This window comes from Acartia tonsa, chromosome 6 (assembly GCF_053477335.1).
Source record: "Acartia tonsa isolate MP-2025a chromosome 6, ASM5347733v1, whole genome shotgun sequence".
Taxonomy (NCBI): domain Eukaryota; kingdom Metazoa; phylum Arthropoda; class Copepoda; order Calanoida; family Acartiidae; genus Acartia; species Acartia tonsa.
The window spans coordinates 45,213,203-45,237,604 of record NC_137265.1 but is presented as its reverse complement, the minus strand read 5'-3'; the positions used below and the strand labels follow the sequence as shown (position 1 = coordinate 45,237,604).

At 32.5% G+C, this 24,402-nt stretch overlaps 1 protein-coding gene across 1 annotated transcript; it reads right to left on the bottom strand.

Annotated features, from left to right (window-relative positions):
- Positions 1-705: 705 nt before the first annotated feature.
- LOC145323127 (transmembrane protease serine 9-like) lies at positions 706-7,966 on the bottom strand. Its single transcript, XM_080165515.1, has 7 exons — positions 7,845-7,966; positions 6,345-6,850; positions 6,135-6,248; positions 5,414-5,557; positions 2,130-2,187; positions 1,347-1,852; positions 706-1,047 (listed from the first exon to the last, which is right to left on the bottom strand). The coding sequence occupies exons 1-7, from the start codon at positions 7,885-7,887 to the stop codon at positions 790-792; spliced, it is 1,629 nt and encodes a 542-aa protein (XP_080021641.1). The 5' UTR covers positions 7,888-7,966; the 3' UTR covers positions 706-789.
- Positions 7,967-24,402: the final 16,436 nt, after the last annotated feature.

Sequence of the window (24,402 nt, the reverse complement as noted above, 5' to 3'; positions counted from 1 at the left end):
TGAAAGAATTGCAATGCTCATGTTGAATCTTTGAAATTAAACTACGTGGCCCAGAAACAAAATTATAGCTTATTTTTGTCATAAATTTAGGTTTCCAGTAACTAATTATATTTTTACAATAAAAATAACCATTTTTATAGTCAAAATCATTAAAAAAGATTAAGTTTTACTTGCGTTGTACCGAATGTACTGTAGCCAATCAGAAGGCTGAATCAGCTTAACAACCAATCACAGCTAAGCTTGTATTAGTTTACCCCTTTGTTTCCGGTATGATTTTCGTTTAAAAATGCAATTTAAATCGAATTTTTTATAGATTTTGACTATGAAATGTGGTATTTTTATTGTAAAAATGTAATCAGTTACAGGCAATCTAAATTTCTGACAAAGATAAGGTTATAATTTTGTGTCTAGGCGACGAAATTTAATATTGTTTTTTCTTTTATGAGCATTGGAAATCTTTCAAAAATTCCATTGTACATAAAATGCTATTTTGAAATGCCTAGAACTTTTTTGTTATTGAAGCTGAAGGCTTTAAATTTGGGGTATTGGGTCTTCTTGTGGCAGTCTTTCAGCAGTTAAAGCGTGTTTTTTCTTGCAGGCGTCCTTTAGAGATTTCTGGAGACCTGGAGGATCTTGTAGAAATTTTTTTTAAGAATGCATAATAACTAATTGGTATTATTGCTTGAAACAACTAACACTACATAGTTTGCATTTAAAATTTATTGAGATTTGTTTTAGAAAAAAGTTTACAAAATTGAATATCACAATCAATATCAGTGGTCAGATGATTTAGTTAGCATTAGCGTTAACCCAGTCAACAAAGTAAGAAGTCTGAGTGTAGACACCAGGGTATCCAGCCTCAGCACATCCGTATCCCCAGGAGACAACACCAGACAGTTGGTTTCCGCACATGAATGGTCCACCGGAGTCACCCTGGCAAGAGTCCTTACCTCCCTTGTCAAGACCAGCACAGATCATGGAGTCAGCAATGCTGTCAGCACCATAAGAATCTCTGCAGTTGGCATCACTGACAACAGGGACAACAACCTAGGATATTTAGATAGATTAAACATTTGCAGCAACCAACAAAATTATGATAAACAAAAACTTTATATTTAACAATTTTAAGCAGTCATTTTCCTAGAGGCAATTTCACTTAGAAGGATGCTGGTTTAGAATAGTTTAAACCTATCCTTGACCTATGAGTAAACTGTTCAGTAAAAGCAAACCATATCATTTCAGTAGTTACTGAGATCATTTGTTATAAAAATACACAGATAGACACAGACATCAATTTACTTTTATTTAAGGATTAGAATATCTATAAAAAAATGTAAATTGTTTACCTTCTGGAGAACTCTAGCAAGAGATCCACCCTCAGAGGTGGTTCCCCATCCAGTAACAGTGCATTCAGTACCTTCATCGTATTCTTCATTAGCCTTGGGGAGGGCAATAGTGCTGACATAATCACCCATGGTAGCAGGGGAACCAAGTTCCAAGAGACAGATGTCATTCAGGATGTTCCAGTCATCATAATCCTCGTGCATCTTAATGTGCTTAACCTGGATGTTCTCCTGGAATTCATCCATGTCATAGAGGTTGTGGGCACCAACAGCAACACCAAGATTGTGAGCATGCTGACCATCACAGCAGTGAGCAGCAGTAACAACCCAGGTCTCACTGATCAAAGAGCCACCACACATAAGGGATCCATCAGGACCACCACGGAGAAGGATGATCTGATGGGGGAACTCACCATAAGTAGCATCTTCACCACCAACAATTCTGCCACCTCCACGGCTCAGGGGAGTGGAGCGGGGGTTCTTCAGCAGCTTAGCTGCATTGGGAGCACCTAAATACAAATTAATTTTATTTGAGTCATCTTAATTACAGGATTTAACAAGCAGGTAATGTAAACTATCAGGAGTTGTGATTAAGTACTCAAGTACTATGATAATATGTTTATTGGAATTTGGATTATGTTTAGTTTAACAATACATACATGACGAGAATAACTATTTATATTGAAAAGGTCACATGTATGAAGTTCAATTTACAGTAAAAAATGCTATCAATTATTTATTTGATATCTGCTCTAACAATTATATAAATTCAATTTAAATGATAACCTGCTGCAATAGCAACCAATCCAAGGAGAACAAAGACCTTCATTGTGACTGAGGATTTCTAAGTTTAAACTTTACTTTTATTACCTATCTTATCTTTAAATTGTTTACAACAAATCATCTTGTGTAAAGAACATGTGACATTGACATACAATACTTACTTTGTATGTTTTCAACTTTAGAGTTTTTAAAACTAAAACCTATCCAAAATATAACTTTTACTGAAGGTAAACAAAGGAAAAAAAATTTCTTCCTTTTCTTTTTCAATCTAAAGCTAAAACTATTAAGTGTGAGATGGTAGTCAATTATAAACTTAATTGTTGTGCATGGCTTCTATTTTAAATCATCAGTGAAGGATTTCTATAAATTGCAAATATTATATCAGTGTTTGATCCAATGGTATAAATTACATATATATCATGATTCTTTGGTATCATTTCTTAATACTCTAATTTGATACAATATCATTTAAAATGAAATAAAAGTGTTTTTCAATATATAGTGCAGTAGTTCATTTATGGTTCAACACAATAATAAAATGTTTTCAAAATTTGTCCATTCAGCCCTTAAAAATGAAATAAATTGAAATCTATTCCGTGGGTGGGGAGGTAGAATTTAAAAATAAAGACTTTTAGCCAACTTTCATTAAATAATATTAACAAAGCCAAGTTGCTACAAAAGAGCAGAAAGCAATTTGATAGCAGATGAAAAAGGTCCCCACTACTGTATCCAGGTAGTTGTCTGGGTTATACATCTAAACTTTATCATTAATTGTCAAATTTAAAATACATAGTAATGAATAATTTGTAAGGACAGCTCAACAAGATCTTAAAAGTGGTTAATATTGATATTTCAGTACAAATTTACATTATGTAATTGTTTAGTACTTTTTAAGCTTTTGTTTAAGAACCAATGTCTTTAAAATATAAAAAATCTTTTCTTTGCATTACAAGCAGTTGTGGCTCCTACAAAAAGCAGTTATAATTGGCCAAAATATTACACAAAAAAAATATTTTTAATGGTCCTTTTTCCTAAAATGTATGCCAGAAATGTATATAAGCTTTGTTTGCTAGCTATTGCTTTAAAGGAAGCCTTCAAAAAAAAGTTCACGGATCCAACTGCTGAAAAGCTGCCACAATTAAACCAAATACCCAAAATTATAAGCATTCAGCTTCAATAACAAAAAAGTTGTAGGCATTCTATAATGCTATTTTAGGTATAAGGTATGACCCTTGAAAAAGTATTGTTTAACATCTGCAGCCCATATTTCTCAATATAATATTAAAAGATTCATATGTACTTGTTCTCTGTAAATTTTCACATCAGAGGATATCAAATTATTTTTTTTACATCAATTAATAGCTGAGTTTTTTAAAGAAAAAGTTTGAAAAAGTGCTTGAGAAACTGGACATTGCTAAATATTTCTTAGTTTTTTATTAATATATTACTTTTTTTCAACCAATTAAAAAACAAATAAGAAAGAAGAGCAAGTTTACAATTGATACATTTATTATTGCATTAAAAAATGTTAGTTTACATATAAAAAATTACTTTTTAAAATTTTATTTTATGCATTTTTCTTATATCCATTTACCCATAAACCTTATATTATCCCCTACTTCTTAATATGACCTGGAATGAACCCCATCCCCAAATTATGCTTACAACTGGAAGGATTAGCGCTACTTTGACCTATTAAATTCACGACGCCCTCTCATACAAATTACTTAAAGACACATAAAAATCATGTAAATTGTTAAATGTTTTATAGGATTTCCTTGTGTAAGGGTGTTTTTGCAATTTACACTTTTCTAAAAATGTTTTTAGAACAAGTGAAAAAATTGCTTTTAGCATGAAATAAATTTCTTGGATACATCTTTATATAAGTTTTGAAATTGTAAAGAAAACATGCCATTTCACTTTAAAAAAGCATTTTTCTTGAAAAGTTACTTTTTCCTCAGCCACTTTTTCAAAACTTTAGCTTAAAAAATCTCAGCTGGTAATTGATGTAAAAAAAATTATTTTTATATCTACTTATGTGGAAATTTATAAAGAACAAGGACAAATACATTTTTTAATAATTCATTGAGAAATATGGGCTGCAGATGCTAAAAAATACTTTTCGAGGGTCAATGTGTATAAAATTTTTTTTATAAAATAAAGTTTTCTATAGCTCTTGAATTACTTATATTAGTTTCGTTTTTCCCGCTATTATTTATGCTTACAAACACAAAGTTAAACCGATTTTTAAAAAGAAATTTTGACTATGATATGTTAAAGATCAAGAAATGCTTAAAGAAAAGTTACAATTTTGGACAATTGGGTATATCTTATGAAAATCAGTAATTAGTTTAGATACTTGTTGATATAATTTTTAGTAGCGAAGCTACTCTATAATTCACAATGTCCGTCCGTCTGTCCGTCCGTCCATAATTAATGAATTGGGGGAAACGTGATTTTCTCGGCTCCTATAAAAGATAGAAAGCTGAAATTTTTTAATAACATTCCCATCATTAAGGAGCACAATTAACTATAAAACATCAATGGCGGTCGGACTGCTTTTTAGCAGGTTTTAGGCTATTTTTTATATTTTCCAAATTTTCCCCATATCTTTGGTGTTTATGGTCCGATTTTCAAAATTTTTTCAGTTAAAGATATCAAAATTAAATTTCCCGTCATTTGAAGAAAACAACAATGACGGTCAGACCGCCTTTTTGCAGGTTGTTGGCTATTTTTATATTTTTCACATTTTTCCCCATATCTTTGGTGTTTATGGTCCGATTTTCGAAATTTTTTCAGTTAAAGATATCAAAATTAAATTTCCTGTCATTTGAAGAAAACAACAATGACTGTCAGACTGCCTTTTTGCAGGTTTTTGGCTATTTTTGTATTTCTGAGATTTTTAGTTTTTACCCACATCTTTGGTGTTTATAGTCCAATTTTCAAAACTTTTTTGCATTAACAGTTTAAAATTTTTTTCCCCCATTGTTATGTGCATCTAGTATGTAATTTACTTTAACCGTCTTCATCATACAAAAGAAAACAAGGTTTCGTGTTTATTTTCTCCAATAAATCTATTCTTGATTTTAATAAATACACTTTAAATCTACTTCTACGTATTCCCATCCACAATTTTTTGTGCTTCGCTACTTATGGATGTTGTCATCCTTGTTAAATTATATCTCTAAAAAAATATTACATTAAATATTGTTAGAAAATTTAAACTTGAAATAACAAATTAAGACTTTTGAATGAAATTTTTATTTGCACATATATTAAACAATTTACATAGTTGCATGAGAGTTGACCCAGTCAACAAAGTATGAAGTCTGGGTGTAGACTCCAGGGTAACCAGCTTCAGCACATCCGTATCCCCAGGAAACAACACCAGACAGCTGCTTGCCACACATGAATGGTCCACCAGAGTCACCCTGTAAAATAAGAATTTTAGATTTTCTTTTCAAAATTACCTAACCTTTAGGTATAGTAGTTGTATTGAGATGACAGGTAACCACAGCTGATACAATACAAATACTCTTAAAAATATTGGAAAAGGTATTGCTTAATTAGCTGCATAATTATTTAGCTAACCTAATTGCTTACTCTTTGTCTATAAGTCATAACTGTGTATTGTGGGGATTTACATTTTTTTTGGGGGGTGGGGGTGTCCAACCCCCCAAGAAAATAGCTTAAAACCACCACAGGACCAATAGGTAAATACCCTGAAGAGTAGAATCCAATCGGTTCAGTGGTTACTAAGATCTTAAGGGACGGACGGACGGACAGACATAGTTCTACTTTGTATTATAGATAGAGTTTTCTTAGAGTGTGCAAGTTTACATGAACTAATACAAAATATGTAATTTGTTCTTGATATTAATTTCAGAGGGGAAGAAGGAAAGTTTACATGAATGAATTGTAAGTCTCTAATGACTTTAAGATTAAGTTTTTTTTCAGTAAAAGCTTTACTACACATATTTGAATTTACAATTCTAATTAAAAATTTACCTGGCAAGAGTCCTTTCCACCATGAGGGAATCCAGCACAGATCATAGAATCAGCAATGCTGTCAGCACCATAGGAATCTCTACAGCTCTCATCACTAACTACAGGAACATGAACCTTAATTAGAAATTGTTAATATTCAATCTTAAAATAAGGTGATCATTAAGAAATGTTTGAAAAAATTACAGACAATCTTCTAAAAAAAAATTTTACCTTCTGCAAAACACTTGCAAGAGATCCACCCTCAGAAGTGGTTCCCCAGCCAGTAACAACACAGCTAGTTCCTTCTTGGTATTCCTCATTGGAAGCAGGCAGATCAATGGTGGCAACATAATCACCCATGGTGGCTGGAGTCTCAAGCTCAAGCAGACAGATGTCATTCAGGATGTTCCAGTCATCATATTCTTCATGCATGACAACATGCTTAACCTGGATGTTCTCCTGGAATTCATCCATATCATATAGATTGTGGGCACCAACAGCAACACCAAGTCTGTGTGCATTCTGACCATCACAGCAGTGAGCAGCAGTAACAACCCAAGTGTCACTAATCAAGGATCCACCACACATGAGGGATCCATCAGGACCACCACGGAGCAGCATGATCTGGTGGGGGAATTCTCCATATCGGGCATCCTCACCTCCGACAATCTTACCACCTCCACGGCTCAGGGGAGTGGAGCGGGGGTTCTTTAGCAGCTTTGCAGCTCTGGGAGCCCCTAAATCAAACAAAAGTGTTTTATATAAAATAGTAGATTCACATAAATCTAATTTTCAAGTTTAACAACATGGATATGCAAGAGTTTAATTTCCAATCAGTCTTGGAATACAGCGTTACCAATCAGTCTATCTATAATGGTCTAGAAAACCTAATATTGGTAAGGTTTAAAAGGACTCTCCACAGAAAAATCAACTTTGGATTTTTGAAAATCTAACCTGAAATTATTATTCTTTGTTCAATTTTAGGCATTTTTTGTTTTTGTGGCATCGCGATCGAAGCCATTTGAAATTTTTTACCTCCTTTAAGTGAATCCTCCCGCCATTTAATTTGTGCTGCTTTAGTGATTTTTAGCTTCTATTTTTGCCGCCGTTGCCGCATTCATCGCCCTTCTCCGCCGCTACTCCGCTATTCATTGCTTTTTAATACATGCTCCCCTCTCCCTTGTTCAGAAATTAAATGGAGGCTGGGGGTGTTGTGTATAGCCACGTACGCAATGTATAGCGGAGTAGCGGCAGAGAAGGGCGATGAATGCGGCAACTGCGGCAAAAGATGGTTATATTTGGCGGAGGCGAACACAAAATGGAGGCGGCAGGATTGTCCAGTCAAGGAAGAGGATAAATCGTAGAGCGGCCGGTTGCAATGGAGCAAATGTTCTTTAGCGGCAAACATATATTGAGTGGAGGAAAGTGTAGTATATATTGTTACAGCGGCAGTACAAATAGGCGGCAGACAAAATTTTCAAAGGGCTTCAATTGCGATGCCACAAAAACAAAAAATGCCTAAAATTGAACAGAGAATAATAGTTTCAGGTTAGATTTTCAAAAATCCAAAGTTGATTTTTCTGTGGAGAGTCCTTTTAAGACTAAATTATTATCAACCCACTTAAATGTATATTAGTTTCAGATAAAAATTAAGCCATCTTAAAGAAGTTCTCCATACACTAGATATTAATAGTGGCAGGGACTGATTGAGTAAATAATCTAAGTATCTACCTGAGGCAAGAGCAGCCAACCCTAGAAGTAAAAAGACCTTCATCTTGACTAGGTTTCCAGCGCAAAATTTTCATCTTATATATCCGTCTTATCTCCTGTTAGCTTTGCTAAAAAAAAACAATTAGATTTAGTTTCATGATCCCATTAAGTTTGTTTGGCAGGCACTTTAAATCTCCCCTTCCCCTAATATATCATATTCATAAGTGAATCTCCCCTTAATTCTCCCTTTTCCCATTATATCTGCTTCTATTGTAGCTAGGGATTCAACAATTTGTGTCCTTGTCTTCTAGTTTAGAATCTGAAATACAGAGAAGTAAATCTTATTTTCCCATTAATCTTTGTTACTATGTGCTTTAGTAGGTTTTACACGACATGATTTACATAAAAAATAGGGGGGGGGGGGGGTGAATCAAATAAAAATTTAAGGAAACTGTTTAAGTTTGACGTAAAATAATTAAAACTGTGCAATTTTATCTCTGTGTGTTTTTTGTTTAACTTAAAGTATTATTTAACCTACATCAGGGAGGAAGGGGTTAATTATGGTTTAATTTATTTATGTTCCTTTCTCCACCCAGTCATTACCAGCTACAAGGGCAAAATTTAATCAGACTAACCTACTTTCATTATCCCTCTACTACTGACTAAGAATGTTTATATTAGTTTTGAATTTTTTATCATTTTGAAACATACTATGGAAATATAGTAAACAAGATTTTAAGTCATTTTAGCTGATACACTATATTTATTACTTTGTTAATGAAGTCCTAATTGTGCATGATAAAGAATTGAGCCTGTATACTGGCCAATGCTGCCCTCTCCCCTTATTATTCTTTATTTTAGTGTCACACGCCAAACATAGTAGCAGGTGGACACACTATGGTCCAGATTTGATCCCGACATCAATCATATAAGCTAATGCCATGTGTTACTCTATATTTATCTAAAGTCTCTATGCCTATCTGTAATTATAAGGTTTTTAGCTGTTATCCAAAAATTGATTAAAATGTTTACATAACTTAAAACGTAAAAAATATCAAACATATTTGTTCAAATTATAGTTGATACATCAAAAAAACAAAGGGTTAGTAGGCCCCGAAAAAGGAAATAGAGGTCTGTGCAGTTATGGGATTGAAAAAAAGTAAATTATTACACAAAGAAAGATAGGAGTGCAGACAGTCACAAACACTTATAGAAAAGCTTTGCTATCATATATTTTTGAAAAATATGATGTCTGGGTTGGATTTTTTTGGGGGTAGGGTGTGAATATCCACTCTCTCCTTTCGGCGATTAAAGCTAGTGGCGGAGCCTTAGCAATTATGTATATGATATTATTACACAAGATTTTTGTTGTTTATTAGTTTTCAAATAAACAAAGTAATAAATATTGTATGATAAGAGTTTTTTAAAATTAAGATTAGCAACGTGACTTTAACTTTTAAGTGCGGCTTTGAAACCGACTGATATCCGCTGGATAGAACCTGTTCTCAGACATATTAATATCCGCGGACAGCTGGATGTCCCAAACAATTTGAAATAATGACAATATTAAGCTTCTCTAAAATTTGGAACTTAACCCTTACAGATCGGGGGGGGGGGGGGCTAGTTTTTTTAATCTCATTTTTTTTGTAGGTAAGATGGAGAGCTGTAACTTCATGACTTTTTAAGTTTAGTAATTATACGTCGGCAAGAGTTGATTTATTAGGATATCTGGTCTGTGTCGGTCGTGGTGTCCGGTCAAAGCCGGTTGGGTAGCAAAAAAAATTAGAAAAAATTCTAAATAAATCTTAATTTCTACATTACGACTTTTGTGTATAAGGTAGAAACCAAAATTTTTTTTTGGGGAATACTTAGATATCAAAGACCTTCTGAGAAAAGTGGTGTTATGACCGTTTGACCGCTCCCTGACCGACTTTATGACCGATTTTTGTCCGGCTTTTACTACAGACGTATATCTTGAATATCGTGGCTTCTATTACAGCTAGAGACCTATAATTTTTTTTGGTAAATCCTTGAGCAATAATAAACAGATAAAAATATTAATTTGCGCCGCCAACCGCCGTTTTACCGCCGTAACCGCCGAAAATGGCGGTTTCCGTTATTTGCCGTTTTTCGGCGATGATCAGAAAAAGTAATTTTTTTGTTATGAAAAATAAAAGTTCGTCCTAAAATTTGGTCATCCTAGCTGCAAAATTGGCCGCTCTACAGCTGTTTTAAAATTTAGCGGCTGGCTGCTAAAAAGCAGCTAAGGAGCGGTCTGACTGCTATGACTAGGAAAAGTAATTTTCTCTAAAAATACACATTTACCACCAGAAAAAAAATTTACGTCTTTATCTGTACCAGGAGCCGAGATAGAGGGGGGCTCCCCCCCCCCCCCCCCGATCTATTAAGGTGGGAATTGGGGCCCGATCTGTAAGGGTTAACTAGTAAAGACAAAGTAGTTGTTGAGATACTAACTGACTAAACCCTTAAATATATTTTGTTTCTAAGATTTGAAACTACTCTATGATTAGCATAATCATCCGTCCGTCTGTCCTTTAGAATGAGAATATCTCTACTGCTATTCAAGATATACGGCTGCAATGTTTTGGAAAGATTCCCTATTCCGAAGAGCACCCTGTATATGATTTACTTGGACCGTCAATTTTTCCGCAATTCTTTGTCATAAAGTTTCATGTACTCAGCTGCTATATAAAATAGACGGCTGAATTTTGATATGAAGATTATCCTGAATAATGAGTCTCTACTCTATTACTCACTTGGTCCATCTTTACTGCTCAAGATTTATACACAGGTGACGATATGCTTTTTTTTTCTCTTTTGCTATTTGAGATAGAATGCTGAAAGGTTGTGTTTGAAGATTCATAATATCAACACTGAGCATCTGTTCTACAACATATTAAGTACGTCTGTCTGTCTGGTTTTAATAGACATAATTTCACAGACACAAAATTTTAGGAAGTTTTGTTTTCACTCCATTGTCCAATCCCTTCTAGTTTAATTTTTAAAATGTGTATTTGTTAAATGTAATATATTGTACAAATATCTGTAGAGTGTAGACTGCTAACTGTTGTTGTAAAAGCAAAACAAGGATGACAACATCAAAATTTATAAAAACTAAAAAAGTAAAAATAAAAATTTATATATCGAATCATCTGCTATGCCCTTTGGGTCCTTAGGAGGGAGAGTTTACCCGCCACCTTAACTTTTAGTTTTTAAAAAAATAAAAAGGGGGATATTTTCATGGGTACCCTCCTGAAGCTTCTCTTTAGTTTGCGAGATCTTACGGTACAGACAAACAGACACAAGAACACATTTGATGCTTTTTCACATCTATAAGCAACATCTGTAGGAAAATTGCTACAAAATGTATGGAAAAGATTCGCTTGTAAAAATTGCAAGTTGTTAATGCATTATAAAAAAACCTAATGCGATGAATTACTGCGAGTTCAACTAAACCAGAGCATTTCATGGATAGAAAGATAGGTCAATAATATTTATAATTGTCTACAAATATATTTTTTTATATTTCAAACATATTTAGTTTCTAGTTTCAGGCAATTTATTATTAAGAAGTTTAATTTTTAAAACTATAAGCCAATACTTTGTTTAGATGAGCCAACCAATAAATTTTCAATGAAAGTCTCCAAGGTTGTTAAGCTAACGAATAAGAAAACGTTATAATAAAACTTTGGGGACTATTGTAATAAACAGCCAATTGTCCCTTTATCCTTTTCTCCATATTTTAAATCATGAAAGGTTGTCAGTCTGCTAATAGTAAAAATAGACTATGAATCATTGTGTTGCTCTGAGAATCTCGGTCTATAACAGAAGTTTTAAAAGGTTTAAAAATTTTTAAACTTTAAACAGCTGTGAACATTGCTTGGGATATACTAGGAATTATCATTCCCTATTCTTGGGGCTCCAAATAATCATTATTTTAAGGGGGGGGGGGGGGAAGTCGTGCCCAACCTCACTGGAATAGAATTAAGCCCCATGGCTTTAAGAAAACCAAACACTTTAGCTGCACATCAATGCAACAACAAAAGCCAAAGCAGCCATGTGGCTGTCATTCAAAAACGGGCTGAGCGAAACTATTATAGTAAAACCGCTACATTAAATATATCTTTTTTTCTTATTTGTTGTCTTTTTTTAAAAAACATGCTTTAAATGAAAAAAATGAGTAAACTGTTGATGAGCTATATGAAAACAAAAAATGTGTAAAAAAGGGTTTATTTGTAAAGTTAAATAACATAGTACTGTTGTTGATGATCCCATATAACAAATGAAAACAAGAAAAACAACATCCATAGTTCTTTTCTAAACATGTCTCATATCAACATATTTCATTTAAAAATGTTATTTTTATCAAACTATTTTGGTGCAACTCATTAATGTTAGATTTTTCTATTGCCTTTTCTAAACTATGCATTTCAGGGAGGTTAGGAGATAAGACAATCGAATATTCTTTAAATGACACCCCCAGTAATAATAGAAGAAAAATATCCAACTGTAGATTAACCTTATCGGTGGATAAGTTTACCCACCTTTAGTGTGTACAACACCATCAAGTTTTGATAAAGATTCCTAAAGTTTTTAAGCCAACAATTAAGATTATAATCTTTGGGGACATTATACTTTACAGTCTAATGATCAAAGGATGAAAATATGAAATATGAAAATTTTTTTTGCTCTGATTTTAAATAGCAGGCATACTTACACTATTGAATTATAGTGTAACTTCGCTGATAAAAAAATCTGTCTCAGCATGAAGTTGCAACTTTTTGTAACATAACATCAACAAAACAAGAACGAGGCTCTAAAAAGTAGTGAAACAAACAAAAAAACTTTGGGTACTTTTATTAAGTTTTTTGCTGGATGGTTCTAAACCAGTAAACTTTTTAGCAAATAATCTTAAGCTACAGAGGGGGTAATTTTGTGTTTCATCATTGGGGATGTTTATCGGCCATTGTCTTATTCCTTTAGATCCCTAGTTCGGCTCAAAAACTATGGGTACTTTGGGTATTAAATTTGGATTAGATGGTTCTAACAAGAAAGGGTAATATTGTTAGAGCATAATTCGTTGAATTGTAGCACATTCATCTATTAAAATATCAATTTCCTCACACTTGCTTCTTCTTCTGTGTTTTCATAACATCAAGTTACTAATTAGTAATAATACTAATATTCAGGTTTCTTTGAAATATAATTTTGAGGCAAATGGAGTTAAGGGGGAGGGGTAAGTTGAGCTGTCTAATCTGAACCATAAAATGGAGTAGGGGGGGAGGGGTAAGTTGTCTAATCTGAACCATAAAATGGAGTAAAGGGGGAGGGGTGAGTTGTCTAATCTGAACCATAAAATGGAGTAAAGGGGGAGGGGTGAGTTGTCTAATCTGAACCATAAAATGGAGTAGAGGGGGGGGGGGGTGAGTTGTCTAATCTGAACCATAAAATGGAGTAGAGGGGGGGGGTGAGTTGTCTAATCTGAACCATAAAATGGAGTAGAGGGGGAGGGTGGGTTGTCTAATCTGAACCATAAAATGGAGTAGAGGGGGGGGGGTGAGTTGTCTAATCTGAACCATAAAATGGAGTAGAGGGGGAGGGTGAGTTGTCTAATCTGAACCATAAAATGGAGTAGAGGGGGGGGGGGGGTGAGTTGTCTAATCTTAACCATAAAATGGAGTAGAGGGGGAGGGTGTGTTGTCTAATCTGAACCATAAAATGGAGTAGAGGGGGGGGGGGTGAGTTGTCTAATCTGAACCATAAAATGGAGTAGAGGGGGAGGGTGAGTTGTCTAATCTGAACCATAAAATGGAGTAGAGGGGGGAGGGGTGAGTTGTCTAATCTGAACCATAAAATGAAGTAGAGGGGGGGGGGGTGAGTTGTCTAATCTGAACCATAAAATGGAGTAGATGGGGGGGGGGTGAGTTGTCTAATCTGAACCATAAAATGGAGAAGAGGGGGAGGGTGAGTTGTCTAATCTGAATCATAAAATGGAGTAGAGGGGGAGGGTGAGTTGTCTAATCTGAACCAAAAAATAGAGTAGAGGGGGAGGGTGAGTTGTCTAATCTGAACCATAAAATGGAGTAGAGGGGGAGGGTGAGTTGTCTAATCTGAACCATAAAATGGAGTAGAGGGGGAGGGTGAGTTGTCTAATCTGAACCATAAAATGGAGTAGAGGGGGAGGGTGTGTTGTCTAATCTGAACCATAAAATGGAGTAGAAGGGGGGGGGGTGAGTTGTATAATCTGAACCATAAAATGGAGTAGAGGGGGAGGGTGTGTTATCTAATCCGAACCATAAAAAGACTTATTTGACAAAACTATATACAATTTTTACATGGATTTATGTCGCTAAATGTATTAATGCTTCGCTAATAATTTTATGCTTACTTATCCTCAGAATCACCATTCCTCATCAAGATTATAGTATGTTTGTATCATGCTAAAGAGTTGTATACAGAAAGAACTTACATACATACATAGAAATGCTTAACTTTCTGAATTGTACCTTATTGTTTGATGAATATCCATAGATAGTTTAAAACCATTAGGACGGTTTTATCATTCCTAAGTTCAGCTGTCAATAATACGATGCAATATATAACTATTAATAGATTCAATCTCTATTTGTTAAAGCTTTGCTTTTATTGAATGTAATACACCTTGTTTTTGTTATATACTCTGTAGAATTAATATTCACCACAATGCCTAATGCAGTAAAGTTTTTTTTTGCAGGATTTATGCCAGTTTTTATATCAGTTTTTCAATTAAACAAACAGAGGAAAACTGTAATGTTATTACATGTATCATGTTTTCATTGTGACATGTTTTATATAAAACAAGGAAATTTGGGTCTATAAATAACGCAGATATAAAACAGATTAAATAAAGAAGAACAATAAATTAAACTTTAAAAAAATATATAGTAGATTACTCCCATTAAACATTAAACCTTTGAAAATCCTCATTATACCCATTTCAAAATAGAAAACTATGTATTTATATGTGTCATCCGTGGTATTATTGCTGCGCTACTTAAAAACAAAATTGTCCTTGTTTATAATAATTATCTACCCTATAGCTGTATTAAGAGAATATATTTTGCAGATATTAGACTACAACAAAGAATAAATTAGAAAAACTTTTATAACAAGAACGACACTATTAATAAAAGCAAATCTGCTTTAACTATGTAATATTTAAATGACTAAAAGTTTTATATGTAGGGTCAGTTTTAACCCATTTCTAAAAGATTATAAAATCAATGAAAAAAACAAACAAATAATATTTTATTAAAATTTGATTAAAGATGCAGGATACAAGAAAATGAAACAGTTGGTATTAAACTTTGTCAAATGACAAAAATTAATTCTAATTCCTCAATTATACCTAAGTTGAGAAAGAACAAAAGGAAAAAAATGATATCAATTCATGTATTAGGTTTTGTGATAATTTTGTGATAAATTATAGAAAATAGAAATTTTTCAATAAAAAACAAGAAGCTTTAAAAATTCTGAGATATTTGAATTGTAGCTTGAGCTTATATAAGAGCATGTTTAGCAGGCAAGGTGGGCTGTCAATTAATATAGTACCCAAAGTTTTTAAAAAGGTCCCGCTTATTAGCTCTTAAACTTTGGGGACATTTATTACATCTTGATTGGTTGTTATAAACTAAAACTTTCCATTTTGTTTATCATCTTTTCGAATGTACATCATTTTATAGTCCATTGTCTTATCCCTGAATATCTCTGAGAAGAGTAGTAAAACCTGGTAGCTATTCCATGTACCTATATAATAATGTAAACCACTCAATTCCTGAAAAAAATCAAGACTTTTCAAACCTTAATAGGAGGGAGGGTTGTTTAATACAATAGTATCCAAAATTTTATAATAATACTTTCTTATTTGTTGTCTCAACAACTTTGGGGACTTTTAATGGTTATTGATTGGTTGGTTCACAAGATTGAGTGTTCAAACGACTCAACCACTAAATGTAACTACAGAGGGGTAGTTTTGAGTATCAGCATTGGAGATGTACTACATGTACGTCTTATCCCTGAATATCTCTGAGGAGAGTAGTAAAACCTGGTAGCTATTCCATATACCTATATAATAATGTAAACCACTCAATTCCTTAAAATTTAAGACTTTTTACAAAAGCCTCAATAGAAGGGAGGGTTGATTATTGCAATAGTTCCCAAAGTTTTATAATAATGCTTTCTTATTTGTTGTCTCAACAACTTTGGGGACTTTTAATGGTTATTGATTGGTTGGTTCACAAGATTGAATGTTTAAACAACTCAACCACTAAATGGAACTACAGAGGGGTAGTTTTGAGTATCAGCATTGGAGATGTACTACGTGTACGTCTTATCCCTAAATATCCCTGAGAAGGGTAGTAAAACCTGGTAGCTATTCTATGTACCTATATAATAATGTAAACCACTCAATTCCTGAAAAAAATCAAGACTTTTTACAAATACCTTAATAAGAGGGAGGATTGATTATTGCAATAGTTTCCAAAGTTTTATGATAATGCTTTCTTATTTGTTGTCTCAACAACTTTGGGGACTTTTAATGGTTATTGATTGGTTGGTTCACAAGATTGAGTGTTCAAACGACTCAACCACTAAATGTAACTACAGAGGGGTAGTTTTAAGTATCAGCATTGGAGATGTACTACATGTACGTCTTATCCCTAAATATTCCTGAACAGAGTAGTAAAACCTGGTAGCTATTCCATGTACCTATATAATAATGTAAACCACTCAATTCCTTAAAATTTAAGACTTTTTGCAAAAGCCTCAATAGGAGGGAGGGTTGTTTATTACAATAGTTCCCAAAGTTTTATTATAATGCTTTCTTACTCAACCACTAAATGTAACTCCAGAGGGGTAGTTTTGAGTATCAGCATTGGAGATGTACTACATGTACGTCTTGTCCCTGAATATTCCTGAACAGAGTAGTAAAACCTGGTAGCTATTCCATGTACCTATATAATAATGTAAACCACATAATTCCTTAAAACTTTAAGACTTTTTACTGAAGTAATATCCTTTTAAAGACATCTTTTTTTTGTATTTTTTTTGTATGGTTGGTTTATTAGGTTGAGTGTTCAAACGTTTTAACCACTTATTGTAATTACAGATGGGGAAGTTTTGTGTATCTTTTTTGGTAATGTATTTCAATTCATCGGTCATTTTTTTTCTTTGATACTTATTAATTTTGGCATGTTTAGAACAACAACTCAAGAACATGGTGGTTGTATAATTACAAGTTTACTATAAAACAGTATAAAATTTCGACATGTTGATTAAAGTCCCTCAACATATTATGACGTCATACGATAAAATAACCAATGAGAGGCCGGCATAAATTTTACCACTGGTCAATTACACTATATACTGACCTTACTGGCCTTTCATTGGCTATTCTATCTTATGACGTCATAATCTGTTGAGGGACTTAATCTTCCTGATAAACCCTAAAAATTTTGATTCTGTAAAGGAACGGTGTAGTAGTTACATTGTATATTTACAAGTTTACTATTATAGTCATGAAACCTGTATATGTAAGTAATGTTAGGCAGGTATCTAAAGGGATAAGACAATGGCTAATGAATTCTAGTAAATCCCCAATTGATAATAACCCCTTTTGTAGATAATAATTGAAACTTTTATACACTCATCTTAATAGACCAACCAATACGAATTTAATTAAAGTCCCCAAAGTTGTTAAGCCAACGAATTGGAAAACGTTATTATAAAACTTTGGGGACTAGTGTAATAAACAGCCCAATATCCCCTCCCTCCCTGATATGTTTGGAAACTGTTTTACCAACCTAACCCATAAGATAAATAATGGAAAATATTCGTATATACAAGGAATATTTTTTGGTTGAGATAAATTACCTTTTACAAAAGTTTTATCTTGTACTTAAAGGTACACGAGGTATATGAGGAGACTACAGATAAATAGCATAAAACCATACTAAGACATTGATTTTGTAAAAGAAATAGCCCTAAACCATTACAGTGGCTGTATTAGGTGAAAATCTTAATTAGTTCAGTGGCTACACCAAAAATAAAATCTACTACATTTCTATTAATCTATAATAGAAATTAAGATTTGCTACTTTGATGCCATAGTATGATTGTTTTTACTAACCTAGTAGCTTGTTGTCTGTCCGTCCGTCCCTTAAGATCTCGGTAACCACCGAACCGATCGGATTTTAATCTTCAGGGTATATACCTATTGGTCCTGTGGTAATTTTAAGCTATTTTCTTAGGGGGTGGGACACCAATAACTCCCTAAAAAATGAAAATCCCCCCCCAAAAAAAAAATAAAAATTCCAGGTGCTGCCCACAAATTATGGGCAGCACCAGCAATTTTTATTTTTTAAAATTACCTCAAGGGGCAACGCCCCTAGAGGCTAGTGGCGAAGCCTCTAGTAAAAATAATAAACCACTAATATAAAAGTCCATAAAATTAGATTTCTGAAAGAGTAAGTCAAAAATACATAAAATTAGATTTCTAATAGAGTAAGTCAAAATTAGTTGGCAACGTGTAAGTTGTATACCTATTAGACAATTCTTTCAACAATTGCAAAATTTCAAATCTTCCTATTCATAACGACGATAAGACGTATCAACCCCAAATGTATATAAGCTTTCCTTCTAAATGCATAGAATTCACAAAATTGCAAGTTTGCTTCTACAGTAATAATGGACTATAAAAATCACCAAACTTACTTTTTAAAAAATCATATAAACTAGTACATATTGTGGTGATAATAATGATCAAATAGAAGTCCTCAAAGTTTAGGCCAATAAATAATAATAAAACCTTGGATACCTTTTAATTTACTGTCTAATGCAACGCTGGTTATTATATATACATTTAAGCTTTCTAGGCTGTTTTAAATATTCCCTATTGTCGAATTACAATGACCAGCGACTGTGCCCCTAGCATCTAGAGCCTTGTAAACGAAGAGGAAAGGAGAAGACAATAATCCTAAAAACATCCCGAGACTTTTGTGAAGATTCCCTAAAATTGAAAACTCAATCAATTCAGTGATCTTAGAAATCTTAAAGGACAGACAAGAAAACTTTACTACTGAATATAATAAGATTTTCATTACCTATTTTCTTTTTTACTTAATGACTAGCGACTGCGCCCTTAGCATCTAGAGCCTTGTAAGCTGGAGAAGGCAAAAAAATGAAATTATCCCGGGAGATTAATGAAGCTTCCCTAAAATTGAAAACTCAATCAGTTCTAGGTCTTAACTGACATAAAAAAAACCTTACTACTTTTTTTAGTTTATCAAAAATCTGCTTGTACACTGCATTTCTTTTAATAAATATATAGTAAGGCTTGCATTAATGTTTTGTATAGATGACATTCTAAAATTTTGTATACATTATCAGGGCTTTAGGAATATGCAATCAAATTAAATTAAGAAGTTCTAATGAAAGAAAGAAGAACAATTCTTAAACTTTCTTTTTTTAGGAAAATCTACACAAGAAATCAGGTCCATCTTTCAAATCTGTAAATCGCACAATTGATGTAGATTTTCCCGGGTTAAAGTTTACAAACTGCTACAGAATAGTCAATATATTCTATGAAACATAGATTGTACGTTTCTTATCAATGAAAATTACTCAATAAATAGTTATACCCCTTTTTTTCTTGTTATTAGGAGGATCTATCGAGTTTATTCACTAGTAAAAAGCTAAATTGATGATTCATACAATTAAAGGCCTTTATTTTTAACAAAGTAGATCAGATTAAGTAATAAAGACATCAAACTATTAGAATTGAGCCTTGTTAATAATGTGTCGGCCATGACCGCTATTAATGGCATAAAGTCGACTTAAGCTATAAAAAAAACATTTACAAAAATCATTAAACTTGATCTCATTGTAAATTTCACGCGTCTGACATTTCCCTATCTCCCTGATCGATCATCAATAGAACAAATAAATACTTCAGATCGTTCATACAGGAATAAAAGGTATAAGTCAGTCATACCTAATTAGTAGGATGTTTGTTTGAGTGTCATCAATCATCTAATATAAAAATTTCTATTTAAACCATTTTTAGAGGATCTTGGACAAAGTAGCTTCGGACAAAGTAGCTTCAGGACAAAGTAGACAAAGACTAAGGAAAGTAGCCTCCACTGTTAAACATGGTCATGTTCTAAAGCTACTTTGTCCGAAGCTACTTTGTCTGAAGCTACTTTGTCCGAAGCTACTTTGTCTGAAGCTACTTTGTCCAAGATCCTTTTTAAAAATTAGAGGAAAGTAAATAAGAATATTATTAAAAATAAAAATAAATGCAAGACTGCAGAAGGCCCGGACTATCAAACCCTATATTAATAATATTAATATTGTATTCAATGTGAAAAATTATAATGAATTTTTAATTATTTTTGTAGATTTTTTATTGTTTTATCAAATCCTTAATCCCTGATAACATACACACTTACTCATGTAAACATACGCAGGGATACAGGGATAAGACATTGGCCAATAAATCTATCATCCTCCTCTAATCTGAAAAAATATGCCTTTGATAGTAACTACTTATTATAGATAAAAATAGTTGCAGATTAATTTTATCGCTTTTGTTCTTTTAGCTAGAACCCAGTAAAAGTTTCTGACTATGACGTCAGAAAAAATTAATAATTAACCAATGAGAGACCGCTATATATTTTACCATTGGTCAATTACAGTGAATACTGGCTTCTCATTGGTTAATTGTTATTTTTTTCTGACGTCATAGTTCGACACTTTTACGAGGTTCTTTTAGCTAACATATAAGGTTGTGTTTTTAAAAGTCCAACTATGACAGATCGTTATTGAACTTAATTTGTTGGTACTAATGTGTAATTAATTCGTCAAAAAGGCTTTAGAAATCTTAGTGCATGAAAATAGAATTTGTACAGTTCTGAAAATTGAAATTCATTTCATACTTCGGCCTTTAAGCAGTAAATGAAGATTAAATAAGACTGACAACATCCATAAAATCAAAGCTCAAACAAACAGAACATAGTAATAGTGTCTGACTGATTATGACGTAACAAAAAAAATTAGCCAATGAGAGGCCGTTATTGACCAATGGTAAAATTTATAGTGGCCTCTCATTGGCTAATTTTTTTTTGTTACGTCATAATCAGTCAGACACTATTACTGTGTTCAAACAAACATCTTTTTAAAATTTGGATTATTTATAAAAAAAAATTTTAAAAAGTCTTTTTACTGAAAATGTTTACATTTTAAAACTTGATATAGAGATATTTTGTAAAAAAAATTACCGTATCGTCTTAGGAATCAATATTACAAAAAAACTTTATCAACGTAGGGGCCAATTTCTTAAGTAATTAATGGCTTTTATATTACTATTTATTGTTAATAGCCTCAAAATAAGAAATTTTCACAGCTTTATATAATTTTTAAAGCTATTTTTCTCACATGTAATTGTATTCTAAATAGAATTATAAATTGAACTAACCTTTCATAAAAATCTATAGAATTCAATTTAGTAATTTGTTTTTATGTAAAAATGCTTATTGATTTTCAGCCTTTTTTCCATTATTTTCCATTAAGTTTAATTAAAACTAATCTAATCTTTTCTTATCAATTTTAAAATCTTATGTCATTTAACACAGGGATAGAGTGATACGCTAATTCAATATAAAAAGATTTCTAAATTATCAGGGAAATAAGGGATATTTGACTTTAAAATGCATTGGTTTTCAAGTTTTCTGAAAACAAATTCTCATTCTTTGGTTAAAATACTTTTATTGAAACTTGATTGAATTTTACAAACCTTCCATTTCCAAACTTAAGTTACAATAATTATATTATACAGTAGGAATAACTGGGGGTGAACATTTATCTATCCTTAATCGTCTTATCCCTGAAGATCCCTGATGGTAAATGTATTTTTTCTTCAAAATATTTATTTCTCTATCTCTGCGATTAAAGGGTTCAATATTGTTCGAATAAAGAGATATGTAATAAAGCTATTGATATTATAAATAGAGAAGTTAGGGGAAAAATGGAAAATCAAGAAAGATTTTTCTCGTATTCATTCGAATCCGGTGGATAGGAACCGGTTCTCATCCATACGAAACAACTATGTCTAGCATCGTATTATATCCAGCTTTCTACGAATATAGAAATGTACAATCATAAGATTAAAACCAGTTTTTTTAGCCTGTGCCTTCGGTACCTCGGGGCTAAAAAAACTAGTTTTAATCTCATAATTGTACTTTCTATATCCGCGGAAAGCCGTTTATAATACGATGCGAGAAATAACTATTCTGGGGTTGACATTTTCCACACTCCTTGTAGAATATTCTGAAACCACATTGGACAAATGCTAAGAATCCCAGAATAGTTATTTCTTTCATCGTATTATAAACGGCTTTCCGCGGATATAGAAAGTACAATTATTAGATTAAAACTAGTTTTTTTATACCCGAGATGCCGAAGGCACGGGCTAAAAAAACTGGTTTTAATCTTATGATTGTACATTTCTATATTCGTAGAAAACTGGATATAATACGATGCTAGACATAGTTTTTTCATATGGATGAGAACCGGTTCCTATCCACAGAATTCGAATGAATACGAGAATAGTTATTTCTCGTATCGTATTATAAACGGCTTTCCGCGGATATAGAATGTACAATTATAAGATTAAAACTAGTTTTTTTAGCCCCGTGGTGCCGAAGGCACCAGGTAAAAAAAAATTAGTTTTAATCTTATGATTGTACATTTCTATATTCGTAAAAAACTGGATATAATACGATGCTAGACATAGTTTTTTCGTATGGATGAGAACCGGTTCCTATCCACCGGATTCGAATGAATACGAGAAAAGAGTTGAACAATCCTTGGAAGGTAGGGGACATTTGACTGTAAATTATTCTGGTACCCAAGCAATCATATTTGAAGTTTGAATATTTCTTGAAAAATATTAAATAAATCAAAACTAGGGTGATTTCGTAGTGAAATATTACTGTTTATCAATATTTTGTAAATATTATTTTCCCGTAAATATATTAAAATTTCTTAATATCCCATGTACCCCGGAAGTCCAAACTTCACACTTTTCTGTATATTTCCTAACACATAGAAGGGGAATATTTAAATTGAAAATCTGAATATACTAATATATATTAACAGAGGGTAATATCTTGTTACCTTCTCAGCTGGTCAACAAATATTAAAAAATATGTTTTAATATTTCAAAACCCGCTAAATTAGAATAAGGTTTGGTGAATATATTTTTGATGTATATTCACTAAATCTCGTAAGTACTGAAATAAATATAATCTATTTTTCCTTATTCCGTTCAATTTTGCTTCGACTCTTATACATTTATATTCTGATTATTCAGTTCTGACACTATACAAGTGTTAATGTCTTTTTGTCCTACCGTTTCAGTGCTTTTATGGATGTTGTCATCCTTGTTAATTATGTTTTCGTTGGCTTTAGATCTTAGGGACTTTTATTGAATTTTGATTGGTTTGTTCATTTAGTTCAGTGTCTAAACTTTTCAACCTCTAATTTTATCTACAGATGGGGCAAGACTGTGTCTCATCATTTATCGGCCATTGTATGTTGTCATGTAAGTGTAACTTTTTTCTTTAATTAAGTGTATTTTTTTTGAATGTTTCTTCCAATGATTTTAAAAGTTAGTCATGACTTGACTTGTTGTTTGCCTTTTTTTCAATATGAAAAGCCACAGAGACTATGGCTGCCGAACCCTGAATGAAAGAAAAGCTTTTCTAGTATGGCTTTGAAACCAATTAATATCCGCTGCATTTTCCATAATTTTCCACGGATATTAAAATAAAAAAGTTTGCATCCTTTAATACACCAATTTATCAGCCATTGTCTTATCAAAATTAAACTAGGAAACGGCTATACTTTATTTATTCCACTCCTTGGGGGGGGGGGGGGCTATAAACATAGATATCATACGTGTCCTGTGACTTTACAAACCCGGTCCAGGATATCATATTCTTAATGAATTCCGGCGAGGGGGGGGGGTTGTTTTACAATGATGCATAAATGATGAAAATTAGCTATTTATCTATTAATTATACATTTAATATATTTTAAGTACAACTACAACTATATGTGATACTTAATTTTTCAAAATATTGCTTGACTTTGATGTATCAATGATCAGAAATAGCTATTTATTTATCTAATATACCAAACAAAATTTTTTTTTATAATAATTAATATAATATCTATATCAGTTACTTAAGTTCTCAAATTTAAAATATAGCTTGAATTTTCTAAAGAATAATTCTTACAACATTTCTGTACGAACACCTTGGCTGACCGTAATATCATGTTACCAGTTACTTACCACCACCCCCCCCCCCATATTCCGAAGGTTAATCCCCATAAATCATACATTTAAATAAATACAGGAGAAGACTTTATAATAATAATACTCGAGTCCCCTCCCTCCTCTTTACTACTTACTAGTTTTATGATAACGTTCATATTTTTTGAGGACTTTTATTGAATTTTG